At 47.6% G+C, this 19,163-nt stretch overlaps 2 protein-coding genes and 1 pseudogene across 2 annotated transcripts; 1 reads left to right on the top strand and 2 right to left on the bottom strand.

Moving 5' to 3' along the window:
- Positions 1 to 4,389: 4,389 nt before the first annotated feature.
- On the top strand, positions 4,390 to 5,323 carry LOC136055896 (olfactory receptor 14C36-like; annotated as a pseudogene).
- A 7,019-nt stretch (positions 5,324 to 12,342) lies between these two features.
- Positions 12,343 to 14,719, bottom strand: LOC136055873 (uncharacterized). Its single transcript, XM_065747747.1, is given in 8 exon segments — positions 12,343 to 12,741; positions 12,744 to 13,083; positions 13,183 to 13,285; positions 13,288 to 13,307; positions 13,465 to 13,572; positions 13,795 to 13,901; positions 13,993 to 14,155; positions 14,712 to 14,719. Coding segments are annotated over 8 exon segments (1,248 nt in total).
- A 3,027-nt stretch (positions 14,720 to 17,746) lies between these two features.
- LOC136055895 (olfactory receptor 14C36-like) lies at positions 17,747 to 18,685 on the bottom strand. Its single transcript, XM_065747762.1, has one exon. It carries the CDS (start codon positions 18,683 to 18,685, stop codon positions 17,747 to 17,749), a length of 939 nt encoding a protein of 312 aa, XP_065603834.1.
- Positions 18,686 to 19,163: the final 478 nt, after the last annotated feature.

Here is a 19,163-nt window from a genome sequence, read left to right as displayed (position 1 = left end):
GTCTGTATTACAGTGATGCCAGAGTCACTGGGCTGTCACAGCAGGCAGGAGTGTGTTGATGTTGGAGTTACAGCACAGAGATGCCAGAGTCACAGTGCTGTGAAGGAGAGACAAGGAGTGATGACACATCAATACAGACTGAGGGCTGATCTGCAGGAAAGGAGCTCTGCACATGAGTTAGCATCAAACATGGCATCCCCAGAGCCAAACTCTCCCAATGAGGCTGTGGTGCCTCCACCTTGGGCCTGAGAGATCTGAAGTTCAAAGGTTCGTTGTAGTTGACTACTTGTTCAGACTGGGCCCTTTTCACATCCAAATCCTGTGATGAGACACATTGCCCATGTGGGACTTGGGCCTCACAACATCTTGCACCCCACGCAGAGAGCTGTTGTCCCCTTGTCTATTCACTTGATATCACACAAACCTCCATCCCTATGCCACAGGAAGCTCCCTAAGCCAACATGAGCGACAGGATCTCCCTTCTAATGCTCTGAGGATAAGGGCTCGGCCTTTCTGCTTCGTGAGATAACAAAGGGTTTTCTCAGCATCACAGCCACCATCACAGTCCCTTTGTCAGACTGTAACCTTGGCTTCCAGTGATCTGCTCCAACAAGTCCCTGGGGAGGCTGTGTTGATAATGGCCCTCCGTGGGGCCTATTATTACTCCAAATTCACTGCTACTTCTGACTTTAACTTCTTGAGCTCTTTCTGCTAACTTCTCTCTGCACTGGATGTTGATGGACTCAGCAGCTAATTTCCCCTGGGGCCCATTACAGTCTAAGGAGCCCTCGTGTGCCCTGTGCCTTCCTGTCATCTTCTTCAAGTGTTCAGAACTTGTACAGCAAGTTGGAGAAGTGTCTGGAGACAGTCTAAAGATGAAGAGGCTCGTGAACATCTAATAGGCCAAATTGTTTATTTAATTACAGTCTGGCTTCAAAAAGAATTTGGAGCGGCACTCAGCAATGGATGTTGATCCAGGATGTCCCCGAATGAGTTTGTTCTGACACTGTGCAGACAAACATCCTCCTCAGCTTTGCCACCCCATTTCTATTCACATTGGCCCCATGGGGAATGCATGACTTTTCCTCAGAAGTCACCCTCTCAGTGTTAAACCTCCTTTGCACGGACTTCTACTTGCTTTCCTTAGAGAACCAGCTGCACATGGACAAAGAAAGATTTTTTTCTTTTTTTTTTTGTGAACAAACAGAAAGGAACACGATGCAATTGAATGAACAGTAAAACAGTCTTCAACTGCATGCCATGTCCAAGCTGCATCTCATAAAGCTTGTCTTTCACAGGGAACATTTGTATAAGAAATGAGTTAGACAGAGATAGGAAGGGATAGATATAAATACAGTTAAGGAGTTGTCAGAAGAGTTCATTTGACTTTGGATAGATGGATGGAGCAAGTTCCAAACTCCCTGATGGTCACGAAGCAGCCAGGGAATTGGGAGGTATCTGAGTGAAGACCGAGCAAGGGATGGGGGAAATCTGGAGAGCAGTGGGAAGAGCATGTGTCCAGATGACCTGCTGAAAACATGCCCTGACTTGTGGTCATTTATTTTTTATTCTTTTTTGCTATGTTACTGACATTAGCATCTTTCAGACTTACAGCTTCAAAAAGGAAAGAAGATGCATTTGTGCCTTGCACAGAGGCTGGTGCCCCCAAAACATCCTGCCCAGAACTGCCAGTGGCAGCCCTCAGGGTTTGCACTGACTGAGTCACACTGTGTACCGATCTCTTTTCATTTCCTCAGATCTTGTTTTAGATGGTCACATACAGCACAGGACGCTTCATGCCCTGTAAACATCTGATCACAATTCCTCACAAACCCTCCTTGCTGGTGAGTATGAGATCCAGTAGAGCACCTCTTCTCTTTAATTCCTCTTTGGCTTGGTCATGAACATGTCAGCTGCGCTCTCCAGGGATCTTCTGGATGGCTTATGCCCTGCTGTGCTGTCTCTCCAGAAGATGCTGGAGTGAGTAAAGACCCTGACTGTGACAAGGGCCTCAAAATGTGAGGCTCCTGTTTGTCTTTTTAGGTCCCCTTCCTCTTGTTCTTCCTGATCAAGAAACCAGTAACAGGCACTGCTGGTCTCCTCTTTAAGCCATTTGCATCAGTTCACAGCGGGATCCTCTGCCCTCTCCAGGCAGAGCTCAGTGTGCTCTCACAGACAGAGCAGTAGCCTATCCTTGTCTTCCTTGACCACCCCCTGTGAAGAGTCCTTATCCCTTGTTTTTCATCGCTTCACAGGTGGGAACCATCCTGCCATATTTCTGTGATCCAAGAAGATCCTAGGTCTGCAAATGCAAAAAGATTTCTAGCTCAAGGAGTTCATAGTTTTGGTGTTCTCCTTAGTGTAAAGACACTTTAGAAAGCTTTCCATTCCCAAAGCATCACTGGATGTATCCTGGCTGGATCCTGTGTCTACACGATGGCAGTGGTGCTCAGAAGGTGGAACGCGGGCAATAGAGCCATTGTGGGGCTTGGAGCTGTCCAGCCAGCACCAACACTCCTAGGGCATGGCTTTCCTGAAGGTGCTGTGCTGCATTTTGCCAGCTGGCTGTGGGTGTGCTGGAGACCCCAGGGAACTGACATTCAAAAGAGAGCCCAGAACAAACTCAGGTGTCATCATTGAAGGAGCGTAGGTGTGTCCTAGCTTTGTAATGCCTTGAACTCCAGAATATGACACAGATGGAGCAGAGACAATGACCTGGCTCTTACGCTGAGCTCATCCATTCGGTCAGCGGTATAACTCGGCATGCTCCAAGGGGACAGGTGAAAAATGATACTCTCAGGAGTCCTAAAATCAGAGCTCTGGTGTCATTTAGGATGGCCAAGAATACTCCCATTCACATTTGGCTCCCAGCTAATGCTCAGAAAGGAGGTGGCTATCTCTGAGGTTGTCAACACAGATTTCAGGCAGTGTTGCCCACATCTAGGAGCACCCCAGACACCTTGTTCATCAGCAATTGTCTGTAAGTGAACAAGTGACTCTGCTGAAATTTTTGCACATGGATGGTGGTGAGGCTCTGGAACAGACTGCCCAAGGAGGTGGTGGATGCCCCAACCATAGAGGCATTCAAGGCCATGTTGGATGGGTTGTTGGACAACGTGATCAGGGGGGTGGCAACGCTGCCCATGGCAGGGGGGTTGGGAGTGAGTGACTGTAATGTCCCTTCCAACCTAAGCCATTCTACGTCTCCATTATGTGTGAGTCTGCGATCATCCAGCAGCCTTTCAGAAGCTGTTGGCCATGGAGAGTCACGGACATCTCCAGAGAGATGGGGAGAAGAAAATCACATCCTCTCCCGCTGAGTTGGGCTGGTCCCCTGGGACACTAGGAGCTCATACAAGCGGGCAGAGCTGCAGAGAAACAGCTGTGCCCAGGAGCAGTTCCTGTGAACCACGTATTAATGCTGGGGGCATGATCTGCAGGTGACAGAGGGAGAAGAGAGAGAGGAGAGGGAACTTACAGGATGTGTGGGATGTGAGCAGGCTGTGAGCTCACTGGAGCAGCATTACTCACAGCCTTTAACACAGTAAGTCTCTCGCTGCAGGCAATGCAGCTGCTTTTCCTGGAGGGATCAGTAAATCGGGGTTATCTCATGGCAGTTCAGGCTGCAATCGCTCGTTGTTTCTTTCTCATGGAAAAAGACCTGCTCCATCTGAGGGCTTCCCTGCTGCAACGTCAGAACACAGCCCTGAGGGCTGCGTGTGCCAGAACGGCTGCAGGCTGTGCTGCTGGGGGTGCAGCCGGGTGCCCAGGGCTGTCGTGCAGAGCAGGGTCCCTGCTGTGCCCCAGGGGCTGTGCCGGGGCAGGGACTCTGCCTCCTGCCAGGCTCAGCACTCAGTCTGCCCGGGGAGCTGCCCAGGGTGCTGTGGGGAGACGTGTGGGCAGGGCAGGGGACTTCTGCTGCCACAGCTGCTGTCTGGGGCAGGGCATCACAGCTGCACTGCACCCCAGAATGTTTCCAAGGGTGCTTTGCAAGAGGAGAGACAAGGCAGGGATTTTCCATTTGCTGTTCTTAGGGAAGGGGAAAGGGTTGGAGGCAGGAATCTGAAAGGAGCTGGGAAATAGCAACACATGTCTGAGAATCCTGCATTGCTCCTTTCTCAATCTGCCGTTCTGTGAACAGTCTCCTAAGATGCTTTCAGCCTTCCCTCTCCCTTGTCATTTACAGCAGACACAAACACGCGCTTACCCTGCCAACAGGACACTTCATCAAAGGCAAACCTAATTGCACAGAGCTTGGAATGAGAGCTCTGAGTGCAGACGGGGTAATGGTATGGGATGTGGGAACAGATTGTCTCTGAGGATGGTCTTGATTTGTCATAATCTTCTGCACTCCTAACAGCAACTCCACGCCCAGGAATAGCAGAGCAGATGCCCAACAGCAGCTCCATCAGCGAGTTCCTCCTCCTGGCGTTGGCAGATACGCGGCAGCTGCAGCTCCTGCACTTCTGGCTCTTCCTGGGCATCTACCTGGCTGCCCTCCTGGGCAACGGCCTCATCAGCACAGCCGTAGCCTGCAACCAGCGCCTGCACACACCCATGTACTTCTTCCTCCTCAACCTCGCCCTCCTCGACTTGGGCTGCATCTCCACCACTCTCCCCAAAGCCATGGCCAATGTCCTCTGGGACACCAGGGCCATCTCCTACGCAGGATGTGCTGCACAGGTCTTTTTCTTTTTGTTTTTATTTTCAGCAGAGTATTCCCTTCTCACAGTCATGGCCTATGACCGTTTTGTTGCCATCTGCAAGCCTCTGCACTACGAGACCCTCCTGAGCAGCAGAGCTTGTGCCACCATGGCTGCAGCTGCCTGGGGCACTGCTGTTCTCTATGCTCTGCTGCACACTGCCAATACATTTTCTATACCACTGTGCCAGGGCAATGCCGTGGACCAGATTTTTTGTGAAATTCCACAAATCCTCAAGCTCTCATGCTCGCATTCAGACTACCTTAGGGAAACTGGATTTATTGTGGTAAGTGTTCTTATTTGGGTGCTTTGTATTCATAGTGCTGTCCTACGTGCACATTTTCAGGGCCGTGCTGAGGATGCCCTCTGAGCAAGGCCGGCAAAAAGCCTTCTCCATGTGCCTCCCTCACCTGGCCGTGGTTTCCCTGTATGTGGGCACGGGCTTCTTTGCCTACCTGAATCCCCCTTCCCTGTTCTCCCCATCCCTGAACCTGGTGGTGTCATTTTTGTACTCAGTAGTGCCTCCAACACTGAACCCCTTCATCTACAGCATGAGGAACCAGGAACTGAAGGATGCAGTGGGGAAAATGATGGCAAGGACACATTTCAGCAGGGTTTAAACATGAGAATCTTTCTCTACAACTGACTCACTGTTGTTCCTGTAGCAGGCTCATATTAAGCATTTTCACATTTAAAATGTTTATCTATTTCTATTACTTGATACATTTTTTTTTTGCTGTTCATTTATATGTGTGAGTGTGTAATAAATATTATTGGTTATTATTCCTAAACATGCGTTTGGATTCTGTCTGCTTCTACTGAGGCATCACGCTGCTCTCTATCTCCTGGAGCCCATACGAATTCTGAGGTCAGTGCTGACTCTCACACAGCCTCTGTTCTTATCTCTGTATCTATAGAGAAATGAGATGCCAGCAGGCACTGTGGAGGTGATACAGGCTGGATTAGCATAAGGGATGTTCGTTTTAGCCTAAGGACCAATAGATTAGTTCATCAAAAGGAATCCAATTGTGCTCATCCTGAAACTTTTTCTTGGGTTGCATATAAATTGTTTTGACTTATAGTGCACCAAATTAGAAAGTTGCTCGTTACGTTATAACAAGCAATGGGAATTTGCCATACTGGGGAGAAAAGAGCTAACAGGTGATCCTGAGGGCACTGTGTTGAGGAGGAAAATGAAATCAAAGGGAGGAAGTAGGTGCTGTAGGAAGGAGGATGTGAGGAGTCAGGGGCTGTGCTGGGGGCACACCTCCGTAGCCCTGCATGCATGCTGCCCCATGCGGTGCCTGCACAGAGCTCCCAGGGGCTGCCTGAGGGGTGGTGGAGCCGGGCTGTCCTGCAGAGGGGAATAGACACGGAGACACTGTGCTGAAGGGCTGGGGCCCCAAAACCACCCCGGAACTCAGCAACTCCGGATGTGCTGTGCTCACCTTGCCTGGCTCTGCTGCTCTCTCACTGCCCCTCCTCAACAGGACGGGGGGGGAAATAAATTAAACAGCTCTCAGGTGGAGACAAAAAGCACCTTATTTTTTCCTTGCTTAGAGCCTAATGATAACAAATGTTGTGTATTAATGGCTGAAATGGAAGTGATTTGCTATGTTTGTATTTCAGTTTTGTTGTCTCACATCCTGACCTTTTCTTTAACATGGAACAATAATAACTTCCTAAATTAGCCCTGTGTACAAGTTAGTTATTGCTGTTCTTGCTGTCCGACCCACACTGTTGTGTCACTGGAGAGCTGGGAACGATTCACCTCTCAATGCTTTGGACATCTGCTGAACTGCAGACACTGTCAGTCACAGTGCTCTGGATTCCTAAGTGAAGGTTGCTTAGTTACAGAAACACTCTTATCTACCAGGTGCTAGCTGCAGGTACTGCAAGGCAAAGAAACAATTTAATGAACAATTTAATTGTATGTGCTATAAAAAGATGTGTTTTACTGTAACACAACCTTAGTTCTGAGATTTACCTGGACTTCTGAAAGGCCTCTGGCATGGTCCCATATCACTTCCTTATCTCTATGAAGAGATATGAGAGATGGATTTGTGACACTTTTGTGTAGGGGATCTTTGAAAAGAAGTGTAAGCAATCCTTGCCATAAGGTTAGCAATTGTTTGAAAAGTAGCACACACAAACAGAACAGAAACTGTGTAGAACAGCAGAAAGGCATTTACCAGCGAGAAGAAGATGCGTGCTTTGGCCACAGTAGCGACTAGATGAACAACTGGAACAAACATAGCAGGTGCACGATCGTATACTGTGAACCAACCAGATCTTAGCACATACTGCCTTTCTGTGCATATATGCTTTGAGTTATTGCTTAATAAACAAACATTAGCTTGCAAGAAAAAAAAAAAAAAAAGAAAAGAAAAAAAAGAAATAGCCTCCAGCCCTCACAATAACTGGGATTCCGTGTTTTTACTTATTGTTTTTTCAATTGTTGTATTGTAAATAACTTCTGCATGCCATAGTGAATGATGAAAAACATCTGGATTATCCACTGGATGGTATATTAGTAACAACACTGGTCATGGTATAACAAAAATGGGTGATTTTTCTGTGGTACCAATGTTGCCTTAAGAATTAGAATTATTAGGTATTATTTAGGTTGCTGTGCGCTATTTTTTTCTATTTTTAGTGATAGATTAAATATAAACTGTACAGGATTTATGTTTCCACTGCTGGAATCCATGGAAATAACTTTTTTTAGTGTAGTCTTATCTTTTCATTATGATGTTATTAGCCTATCAATTAGCTTTTCCTTAGTTTGTCAAGGCAAAACCAGGAAAGGAATCCCAGGCAAAACCAGGAAAGGAATCCCAGACAAAGGGATGACACTGTACTGTAGAATGATTCACTCTCTTTCATCCACTAATCAGAATTTTAAAAATATGACTATGCATAACTTGAGACAAAGGCACACACTATCTTACTTCAATTTACCATATGATTCTAACAGAGAATGCTTGGGTATTGCCCAACAGATGTTTTAGTCCACTGATTCTTTCAATTGGCACCTATGTCAGGGGCCTTTAGAAGAACGATCTTGGGAAGGAACAATTACCTGCCATGAGAGAAAAGGTCTAGGAGGAGAAGCGGTTCACAGATTAAGTGCATGTTTTCTCCTTTGCCACAAGTGGACATGCCCTCTATTGCAATAGCCAGTAAAAAACCTTTGTTGCTCCACCAAGATCTTTGCCTGATAAAAATTGATTGATTCTGAGCTTTTCTTGCGCAAGAAAACATGAGGGAGGTGTGGGGATAGAGGGGAGAGTGGGGATAGAGTGGGGAATGTGGGGATATGGGGCGCAGAGACCCCATTCTCTCCCAAATGGGGGCCTCAGCAGAGCTTTTGGTTTCGCTTTCAATTCTGCATGGTATGGGTGAAAGTCGGGTGGCCATTGGTTCCAGTGCTGCCCACAGGTGGAGCACACGCTGGGATTGTCTGTGTTGCAGTGCCTCAAAGCCCCTCTTGATGTGGGCAGAGTCCCAGCTTCAGGGTGGTTTGCAGCAATTGGGAGCAGTTTGGGGAATTTTTCAGGTCACTGGGGGCACTTTAGGGGTAATTCTGGGAGAACCTGGGACAAATCAGGAGCACTTGAGAGGGAGTTTGTAAAATTTTGGAGGCAGTTTGTGGCAGTTAGGGAACCGGGAGCAGCATGCGGTCCTCAGAAGGGCAAAGATAGAACCAGAGTCCATCTGCAGAGCCCCCTCAGCACTGGAATCCCAGTGGGTGGGTGGGCATGTGGGTGCAGCACACTATAGAGACATACTTGGCTAGTGGAGGACATGATTATGTGAGCCCAAACTAAGGTCTAAGGCCTACAGGCTGTGGTGCATGTGATACAGACTCTGGTCAGTCACAGTCCTTGACAAATTCAGCAAGAAAAGAGAGATGCATAAGCAGAAAATAAGCTGTATTGGCAGAAGAGCAAAAAGTTACAATTTAGGGTGAGGTAAGAAACTGCTTGCTGCCAACAAATCAGAGAAGAAACTTAGGTGCGTGACTGCCTCGTGCTAACCCCTTACCAATCGATTATGGAGGCGTTACACGTGATTCACACCTGCAAACAATCTGGATTACGCTTTGTATTCTTTAAGAGTTAAAAAGGTATTTCAGCAGGCAGCAAAAGAGGAGATTCCTGTCCCACAAACATTTACAGTCTTGGTATGGGAGATACCAAGACTTGAGACAGTTTCATTGGGATTTAATAAAAGACAATCTGCAAGGCGGTTCTTACATGCGGTCTGGGAGCGCCATTTACTCAGGCATTGCTGGACAATATCTTCGCTACCCAGCTATTAATGCCATATGATTGTGGCCAATTAGCCAGTCTGTTGTTGAAACCTGCACAAAGATTGCTATGAAAAGATCATTGGCAGCACTTGTGTGAAGATGAAGCACTTAGGAATTTGGAGCGACCTCAGCCAGATCCCCTATTTGGGATAGGTACAGCCCAATTGACAGGAGCCACTCCCTTTAATAATCCACAACTTCAAGCACAACTACCAGAAGATGCTCTGTGCACTTCAGTGCAATTTGCCTTGAAGGTGCTGTTAACCCTCTCTGAGGATGGACAAAGGGAGACATCATTCACACAAGTTAGGCAGGGACCACAAGAATCTGACATGCAATTTATCAGTAGGTTACTTGGTGCCCTTAATAAACAGGTGGCAGATGAGGATGCAAAAAGTGCCATTATCATGAAACTGGACATAGAGAATGCAAATATGGACTGCCATAGGATTTTGATGTCATTACCGAGACAAACTAACCTGGTCAATATGATAGAGGCTTGCAGTAGGGTGGCATCCACAGAGTTCTCAATGACTGTCCTAGTGGAGGCTTCTGTCCACGCATTACATCCTGGGAAAGACAAAAGGTGCTACAATTGCAGGAACAGCTGAAGGTTCCAAGCCACCTCAGCCAAACACCTTTAACTTAACACTACTATGGATCTAAGGATGGGGGCTTGCCTTAATAGCAGTGAATGCCTTCGGAAGCTTTTAACATCAGACAAACCTTTACAAGATGGAAGATGCATTGAACAAAAAGAAGTTAATGGGTATGCAAACAGCCCAAGAAGTACCTTCAATTTCAGTAAAGAACCAGAAGGGTTCTTTAACATGGTTACAGCTTCACAAATTTCAGATCTATCTCCAGAATTTTTTTTGTTTATTGCCTGCTGTAAGATTTAGCAAATCATTTACTTTCTCCCTACCTACTTTGTTTTCCTTTCTCTATCCCCATAACTTTGTTCTGTATATGACCGCATGCTTCAGCGGTCATATATTTTTTTTGTTTCAGCGGTCAAATTTTTTTTGTTTATTGCCTGCTGTAAGATTTAGCAAATCATTTACTTTCTCCCTACCTACTTTGTTTTCCTTTCTCTATCCCCATAACTTTGTTCTGTATATGACCGCATGCTTCAGCATGGAAAGATAAGTCCAGAATAGCTATAAAGATAAAACTTCACTTCTTCACTTTTCACTATTCCTTTGTTTAAGATGGGATAATGGGAGAGGTGGTGTAGGCAATTTTTTATTAATCGTATTCTTAACTCTGCTGTACAAAGGTTGGATTTTTGACAAAATCATATGTAGCAGTGTGTTTATCAGCTAATCCACTTGAAATGATAAGCATTGTTTACTGGTTGATGGTGCATTTGACAGTGAAAAGTGGTCTGACAATAAGCAGTGCAATTATTGCTAAATGGCTTCAAGGATGTGGAAAGTACTTGTCAAGCTATAGTGGAACAAGCAAATCAAACTGTTTGCAAAAACAGAAAGGGGAGAACCTGGGGTTCTACCTCAAGAACAGTTACGTAAGGTTCTCTATTTTCTCAGTTTTCCTTGTTTAGCTGGGGAAGACACCATCCCACTGATGGTTAAACATATTCAGGGTATTTACTGGAATTTACTGATGTCACGGTTATCTGTCACAGGGACACAAGGAAACAAAAAGGGAGAGAGGGAGGAAAATAAATCTGCGGCAACCAGAGCAGAGCCGTGTGTGGGTAGTGGGGGGCTGGGGGGGTAAGGGGGAAGTGTATGCAGACAACAGATGAGTCTGGGGAAGAAAAAGAAAACAAAGCAAAAGCATAAACCAATGGCAACAATTTGAAGATAAATGGTAATTTTACTACATCTAACAAAATCGAACAATCTGGGAGAGACAAAATTATCCAAAATCTGAGAAACTTATGTTAGTAAAACTGCAGGGGAAGCACATCTGTGGCAGGATGAAAGACAAAGCGTGCCAGAGTGCTAGCCCTTATCTCCCCTGGCTGGGGGCAGGGCCCCTCTATTGGTTACCTGCAGTGACTGGAGGAATTTTGTTGGTGGTTGATCTTTGCTGTAATTCTCTCACCCATGCTCACAGTGCAGGAGTGGGATTTTTATGCCACTTCTCCATGTCCTCTCCATTTGCATGTAATTAGCTCCACATGGCCGCACATGACATGGAGTTACCTCTGTCATTTGCTCAAGCAGGGAAACATTTGCATTTGATAGATGAGACTTTCATCAGTTTGGTCAGCTCCTTCCTCACATTCCTTGGATCATACTCATCTTCTTCAGATGGTTCTGATAGTGCCACGGGTTCATCCCTGTTAATCACTAGGGACAGTATCTCCAGTATACTTTCCTATGTCTTCTCCATTTTATCTAGTCTTTCTGCTACCGTTGATATGGCAGAAATGGAAGCGTGTGATGGAAGAAATTGTTCAAAGTTTTGAAGTGTAAGAATCAGTTCAAAAACTGAGGGTCTTCTGTGTGGCCCTCATATCTATGGAACATTGATCCTAGCATACTGACGTACCTCTCCAGTGCTGTTCTTGAGAGCCTCTGAAATATATTGGGTGTACTCCTCACTCTCTCAGGAGCAAGGTCATGGTGTGGATCATTAGGAACTAATATAGAATCATACAGCATTTCCACCATGGCTATTTCTCTCAAATATGGGATGCCTTTCTCAGTGTTATTCTATTTTCTCATCTCAAGGTCCAGATCATCTTTGTAGGGATGTCTTTTCTTCACAGCTACTAACATTCATTTCCAGAGGGTGGCAACTCCATTCAGACATCTACTAGTCCCTCTGTTGATAGCTGGGTCTCGGGCAATGCTTCCTAGTTGGCGAGCTTTGTTACAATCTAGGGACACGCTGCTGGCACCACTGTCCCAACACTGAAGCAGCCAGGTGACAACAGTTTCATCTGAGCGCTGTACAAACGCCTTTCTTGAGCTTTGGATTTCAATCATCTTCAGGCATCAATAGTGGTAGCAGTGACTTCCTCATATCACTGTCCTCTCCATGTCTCTCACTTTTCTTAGTTGCCTTTCTCAGTGGTAGTGGGTTTGAGGAGGGCCCCTCGCCTGGATCTTCCTCTTCTTCCTCTGCTTCTTCTTTCCATTCTAGATGTGAAAATCCCTTTCCTCCTGCCGTCCATGCACCTCCTCAGCTTGGCCTGAGCCCCGCAGCCTTTTATCTGCTCCTCAGACATCCTCTCAAGTGCATTTAGATTTGCAGAGTCATTAAGATTAGAAAAGACCAAAAAGGTCATCAGGTTCAACAGTCCAACCAGGTCCTGGCCCATCTGCATCTGGCAGCAGCCCCAAGATGTCAAAAACTGCTGCTCCCATGGCGTTGTTGGGACTGGCTGTTGATGTTCAGGGCCCGACGTGGTACTCGGGAGTGGCTTGGCTCCTGGGCTGGCTCTGTCCTCCTGAACCGACTCCTGCAGAGTAAACAAGGCTGGCTCTGGGATTCTGCATCACAACGTTGGTGAGGGGAGCAGCTTCGAGTCCGGGCCCTCCCTGGCTGTGTGCACTGGCTTCCATCAGCTGCTGTGGAGCCCCTCGAGGACCCCAGTGCTGCCCGTTGGCTGAAGCTGTGGGTACAGCTCTCAGCACTTGGGGTTGGTGGGTGCCTGCTCCCACGGCGTGTTTGGGGCTGGCTTGTGGAACCTGGGACCTGGCACTGCAGTGGAGAGCGACTTTGTGTCTGAGCACGCCCTCCCTGGGCTGGAGGTTGTAGCCACATGCTAGGGAGGGCCTCAAGGACTCTGACTTTCCCTGTCTGGCCAAGTCTGGGGCAGCATTACGGCAGCTCCCATGGTGCTCTCGGAGCTCATTAAAGCTATTTTCAATTCGAGATAAACGTGGGGAGATTCTCCCATGGTCTGTCCCATACCGTCTGGACAAGCTGCTGCTCTCAGGCACACGGGACCCACGATCTGGCTCCGATGGTGCCTGGCTGGTGGTGCTGAAAGTACTGCTCTCCAGAGCTGGGGAGCCTTGGGATGGCCCCAGTCCATGCTGGCTGGTGGTGCTGGAGTCTGTAAGAGAGGCAGGAAGGTGAGCAGGATTGAACTCCTGCCTGGGGGTGGGACTGACTCCCACCTCTCCAGGGTAAAGGGACATAAGCAAGGCCGCCCTGAGCATGCAGCACACAGCTGTTTGCCTCTTACTGGTGCCCTCTCCAGCGCAGGCATTGTACTCCCAGGTGGAGGTGCTCTCACTCAAGTTGGAGCAGCACCGATAGGTGCCCTGTGCAGCGCAGGAGTGCAGAGCAGCAGCTCCCAGGGCATGGGGAAACAAATGGGTTGTGGACATGAGGACTAATTGACCTGAGCCAGAGAGTGCCTGGCACAGCTCTGCTGTTCAGTCCATGCTCCCCAACCCTGCGCTGAGGCTGTGATCCCATGCAGAGCCCCAGAGGGCTGCTGAGGTAACTCACCCTGCTCCCTCTCCCTGCTCCCTGCCATGTGGGTAACGGCACTCACTGGCATTGCAGCGCTCATGCCTCTCTGGTAGTGATGCATATGCATCATTGTCCTCCCATGTTGGCCTCCTGTCAGAGAAGGGAGGGAACATCATGAGCACCCACTACGCCAGAAATAAAACTAATCCATGGCATCCTTCCTCCTCCACCCAATCCCCAGCTCCAGCTTCCCAATGATGCTGAGGCCTGGTTTAATGGCAGCAAAGCGCCAGGCCTGCCGGGGTTGTCAGTCCCTGGGCAGGAACATCTCATGTATCCTCACATCTTGTGAACTGGCTGAAAGACACCAACCTGACTGGGTTTCAGATCCCCAGGATGAGCATTTCTGGGATAAACTTGTCCCTGTCTCTGCAGAGGGGACACTGGAAGCAATAAATTCCAGCGCACATGGCCTGTTCCTGCAGCAGAAACACAAGTAGCATCAGCGTGAGCGGGACCTGATGCTGCTAAGCTCCCACCGTTCCCACGGGGCAAGGGAAGGGCTCCTACCTGGACACAGGCCCGGTGGAACCAGGTGTGTTTGCAGGATGGGCACACCATGGTGCCATATGAGCTGCTGTCCCCCACGGGGTCCATGCAGATGATGCACATGGTGTCCTGCACTGGCACTGCCTCCACTGCCTGCTGCGGGCGGTGCTCCCAGCAGAAGGACCTGCAGGAAGATGGGAGGGGTGGGCAAGGTGAGAAGTGCTGCGATGAGGGCAGAGGAACACAAAGGAGCCCCAGGCTCTGGCTCTGGCTCTGGCAGGCTGCTGGGAGGTGTCAAGACGCATTCCTCGCTACTTTGAACAGAACATCAACAGCCAGCCCTACTGATGCTGCTGGATGGCCGTGTGCTGTCAGCAGAAAAAGAACGGACTCTGCCACTTTATTAGAGTGATAACAGTGACAGTTTATAGGAAAAAATACGACTCTTAAAGAATACAAAGCATACTCGTGATTGTTTGCAGGTGTGAATCACGTGTAACGCCTCCATAAACGATTGGTAAGGGGGTAGCACGAGGCAGTCACGCACCTAAGTTTCTACTCTGAATTGTTGGCAGCAAGCAGTTTCTTACCTCACCCTAAATTGTAACTTTTTGCTCTTCTGCCAATTTTCTGCTTATGCATCTCTCTTTTCTTGCTGAATTTGTCATGGACTGTGACTGACCAGAGTCTGTATCACATGCACCACAGCCTGTAGGCCTTAGACGTTAGCCTAGGCTCACATAATCATGTCCTCCACTAGCCAAGTATGTCTCTATAGTGTGCTGCACCCACATGCCCACCCACCCACTGGGATTCCAGTGCTGAGGGGGCTCTGCAGATGGACTCTGGTTCTATCTTTGCCCTTCTGAGGACCGCATGCTGCTCCCGGTTCCCTAACTGCCACAAACTGCCTCCAAAATTTTACAAACTCCCTCTCAAGTGCTCCTGATTTGTCCCAGGTTCTCCCAGAATTACCCCTAAAGTGCCCCCAGTGACCTGAAAAATTCCCCAAACTGCTCCCAATTGCTGCAAACCACCCTGAAGCTGGGACTCTGCCCACATCAAGAGGGGCTTTGAGGCACTGCAACACAGACAATCCCAGCGTGTGCTCCACCTGTGGGCAGCACTGGAACCAATGGCTGCCCGGCTTTCACCCATACCATGCAGAATTGAAAGCGAAACCAAAAGCTCTGCTGAGGCCCCCATTTGGGAGAGAATGGGGTCTCTGCGCCCCATATCTCCACATTCCCCACTCTATCCCCACTCTCCCCTCTATCCCCACACCTCCCTCATGTTTTCTTGCGCAAGAAAAGCTCAGAATCAATCAATTTTTATCAGGCAAAGATCTTGGTGGAGCAACAAAGGTTTTTTACTTGCTATTGCAATAGAGGGCATGTCCACTTGTGGCAAAGGAGAAAACATGCACTTAATCAGTGAACCGCTTCTCCTCCTAGACCTTTTCTCTCATGGCAGGTAATTGTTCCTTCCCAAGATCGTTCTTCTAAAGGCCCCTGACATAGGTGCCAATTGAAAGAATCAGTGGACTAAAACATCTGTTGGGCAATACCCAAGCATTCTCTGTTAGAATCATATGGTAAATTGAAGTAAGATAGTGTGTGCCTTTGTCTCAAGTTATGCATAGTCATATTTTTAAAATTCTGATTAGTGGATGAAAGAGAGTGAATCATTCTACAGTACAGTGTCATCCCTTTGTCTGGGATTCCTTTCCTGGTTTTGCCTGGGATTCCTTTCCTGGTTTTGCCTTGACAAACTAAGGAAAAGCTAATTGATAGGCTAATAACATCATAATGAAAAGATAAGACTACACTAAAAAAAGTTATTTCCATGGATTCCAGCAGTGGAAACATAAATCCTGTACAGTTTATATTTAATCTATCACTAAAAATAGAAAACAATAGCGCACAGCAACCTAAATTATACCTAATAATTCTAATTCTTAAGGCAACATTGGTACCACAGAAAAATCACCCATTTTTGTTATACCATGACCAGTGTTGTTACTAATATACCATCCAGTGGATAATCCAGATGTTTTTCATCATTCACTATGGCATGCAGAAGTTATTTACAATACAACAATTGAAAAAAACAATAAGTAAAAACACGGAATCCCAGTTATTGTGAGGGCTGGAGGCTATTTCTTTTTTTTCTTTTTTTTTTTTTTTTTTTTGCAAGCTAATGTTTGTTTATTAAGCAATAACTCAAAGCATATATACACAGAAAGGCAGTATGTGCTAAGATCTGGTTGGTTCACAGTATACGATCGTGCACCTGCTATGTTTGTTCCAGTTGTTTCATCTAGTCGCTACTGTGGCCAAAGCACGCATCTTCTTCTCGCTGGTAAATGCCTTTCTGCTGTTCTACACAGTTTCTGTTCTGTTTGTGTGTGCTACTTTTCAAACAATTGCTAACGTTATGGCAAGGATTGCTTACACTTCTTCTCAAAAATACCCTACACAAAAGTGTCTGGAAGCTGCGATAGACAACCTCAGAGATAGCCACCTCCTTTCTGAGCATCAGCTGGGGGCCAGATGTAAATGGGAGTATTCAGGGCCATCCTATGCGAAACCAGAGCAACCCAAGAAAAAGTTTCAGGATGAGCATAATTGGGTACACTTGGCCTCTCAGGCTGCAAGCGTGCACTGCTGGCTCATGCAAGAACAGCAATAACTAACTTGTACACAGGGCTAATTTAGGAAGTTATTATTGTTCCATGTTAAATAAAAGGTCAGGATGTGAGACAACAAAACTGAAATACAAACATAGCAAATCACTTCCATTTCAGCCATTAATACACAACATTTGTTATCATTAGGCTCTAAGCAAGGAAAAAATAAGGTGCTTTTTGTCTCCACCTGAGAGCTGTTTAATTTATTTCCCCCCCCGTCCTGTTGAGGAGGGGCAGTGAGAGAGCAGCAGAGCCAGGCAAGGTGAGCACAGCACATCCGGAGTTGCTGAGTTCCGGGGTGGTTTTGGGGCCCCAGCCCTTCAGCACAGTGTCTCCGTGTCCATTCCCCTCTGCAGGACAGCCCGGCTCCACCACCCCTCAGGCAGCCCCTGGGAGCTCTGTGCAGGCACCGCATGGGGCAGCATGCATGCAGGGCTACGGAGGTGTGCCCCCAGCACAGCCCCTGACTCCTCACATCCTCCTTCCTACAGCACCTACTTCCTCCCTTTGATTTCATTTTCCTCCTCAACACAGTGCCCTCAGGATCACCTGTTAGCTCTTTTCTCCCCAGTATGGCAAATTCCCATTGCTTGTTATAACGTAACGAGCAACTTTCTAATTTGGTGCACTATAAGTCAAAACAATTTATATGCAACCCAAGAAAAAGTTTCAGGATGAGCACAATTGGATTCCTTTTGATGAACTAATCTATTGGTCCTTAGGCTAAAACGAACATCCCTTATGCTAATCCAGCCTGTATCACCTCCACAGTGCCTGCTGGCATCTCATTTCTCTATAGATACAGAGATAAGAACAGAGCCTGCGTGAGAGTCAGCACTGGCCCAGAATTCGTATGGGCTCCAGGAGATAGAGAGCAGCGTGATGCCTCAGTAGAAGCAGACAGAATCCAAACGCATGTTTAGGAATAATAACCAATAATATTTATTACACACTCACACATATAAATGAACAGCAAACACAATTGTATCAATTAATAGAAATAGATAAGCATTTTAAAGGTGAAAATGCATAATATGAGCCTGCTACAGGAACAACAGTGAGTCAGTTGTAGAGAAAGATGAGAAGTTAATCCCTCCTGAAATGTGTCCTTGCCATCATTTTCCTCACTGCATCCTTGAGTTCCTGGTTCCTCATGCTGTAGATGAGGGGGTTCAGTGTTGGAGGCACTACTGAGTACAAAAATGACACCACCAGGTTCAGGGATGGAGAGAACAGGGAAGGGGGATTCAGGTAGGCAAAGAAGACCGTGCCCACAAACAGGGAAACTACGGCCAGGTGAGGGAGGCACATGGAGAAGGCTTTTTGCCGGCATTGATCAGAGGGCATCCTCAGCACGACCCTGAAAATGTGCACGTAGGACAGCACTATGAATACAAAGCACCCAAGTACGACAAGAACACTTACCACAATAAATCCAGTTTCCCTGAGGTAGTCTGATTGCGAGCATGAGAGCTTGAGGATTTGTGGAATTTCACAAAAAATCTGGTCCACGGCATTGCCCTGGCACAGTGGTATAGAAAATGTATTGGCAGTGTGCAGCAGAGCATAGAGAACACCAGTGCCACAGGCAGCTGCTGCCATGGTGGCACAAGCTCTGCTGCTCAGGAGGGTCTCGTAGTGCAGAGGCTTGCAGATGGCAACAAAACGGTCATAGGCCATGACTGTGAGAAGGGAATACTCTGCTGAAAATAAAAACAAAAAGAAAAAGACCTGTGCAGCACATCCAGCGTAGGAGATGGCCCTGGTGTCCCAGAGGACATTGGCCATGGCTTTGGGGAGAGTGGTGGAGATGCAGCCCAAGTCGAGGAGGGCGAGGTTGAGGAGGAAGAAGTACATGGGTGTGTGCAGGCGCTGGTCGCAGGCTACGGCTGTGCTGATGAGGCCGTTGCCCAGGAGGGCAGCCAGGTAGATGCCCAGGAAGAGCCAGAAGTGCAGGAGCTGCAGCTGCCGCGTGTCTGCCAACGCCAGCAGGAGGAACTCGCTGATGGAGCTGCTGTTGGGCATATTCTCTGCTATTCCTGGGCGTGGAGTTGCTGTTAGGAGTGCAGAAGATAATGACAAATCAAGACCGTCCTCAGAGAAAATCAGTTCCCACATCCCATATCTTTACCCTGTCTACACTCAGACCTCTCATTCCAAACTCTGTGCAATTAGTTTTGCTTTACTGTCTTCACTTACTTGACATACGGTGTTAAAGGCCATGACTAATGCTGCTCCAGTGAGCTCACAGCCTGCTCACATCCCACATATCCTGAAAGTTCCCTCTCCTTTCTCTCTTCTCCCCGTCACCTGCCGATCATGTCCCCAGCATTAATACGTGGTGCACAGGAACTGCTCCTGGGCACAGCTGTTTCTCTGCAGCTCTGCCTGCTTGTATGAGCTCCTAGTGTCCCAGGGGACCAGCCCAACTCAGCGGGAGAGGATGTGATTTTCTTCTCCCCATCTCCCTGGAGATGTCCGTGACTCTCCATGGCCAACAGCT

Source organism: Cyrtonyx montezumae, unplaced genomic scaffold (assembly GCF_038088225.1).
Source record: "Cyrtonyx montezumae isolate F1298 unplaced genomic scaffold, pur_monq_1.0 scaffold_49, whole genome shotgun sequence".
Lineage (NCBI taxonomy): Eukaryota > Metazoa > Chordata > Aves > Galliformes > Odontophoridae > Cyrtonyx > Cyrtonyx montezumae.
This window is presented reverse-complemented; position numbering and strand designations above follow the sequence as displayed.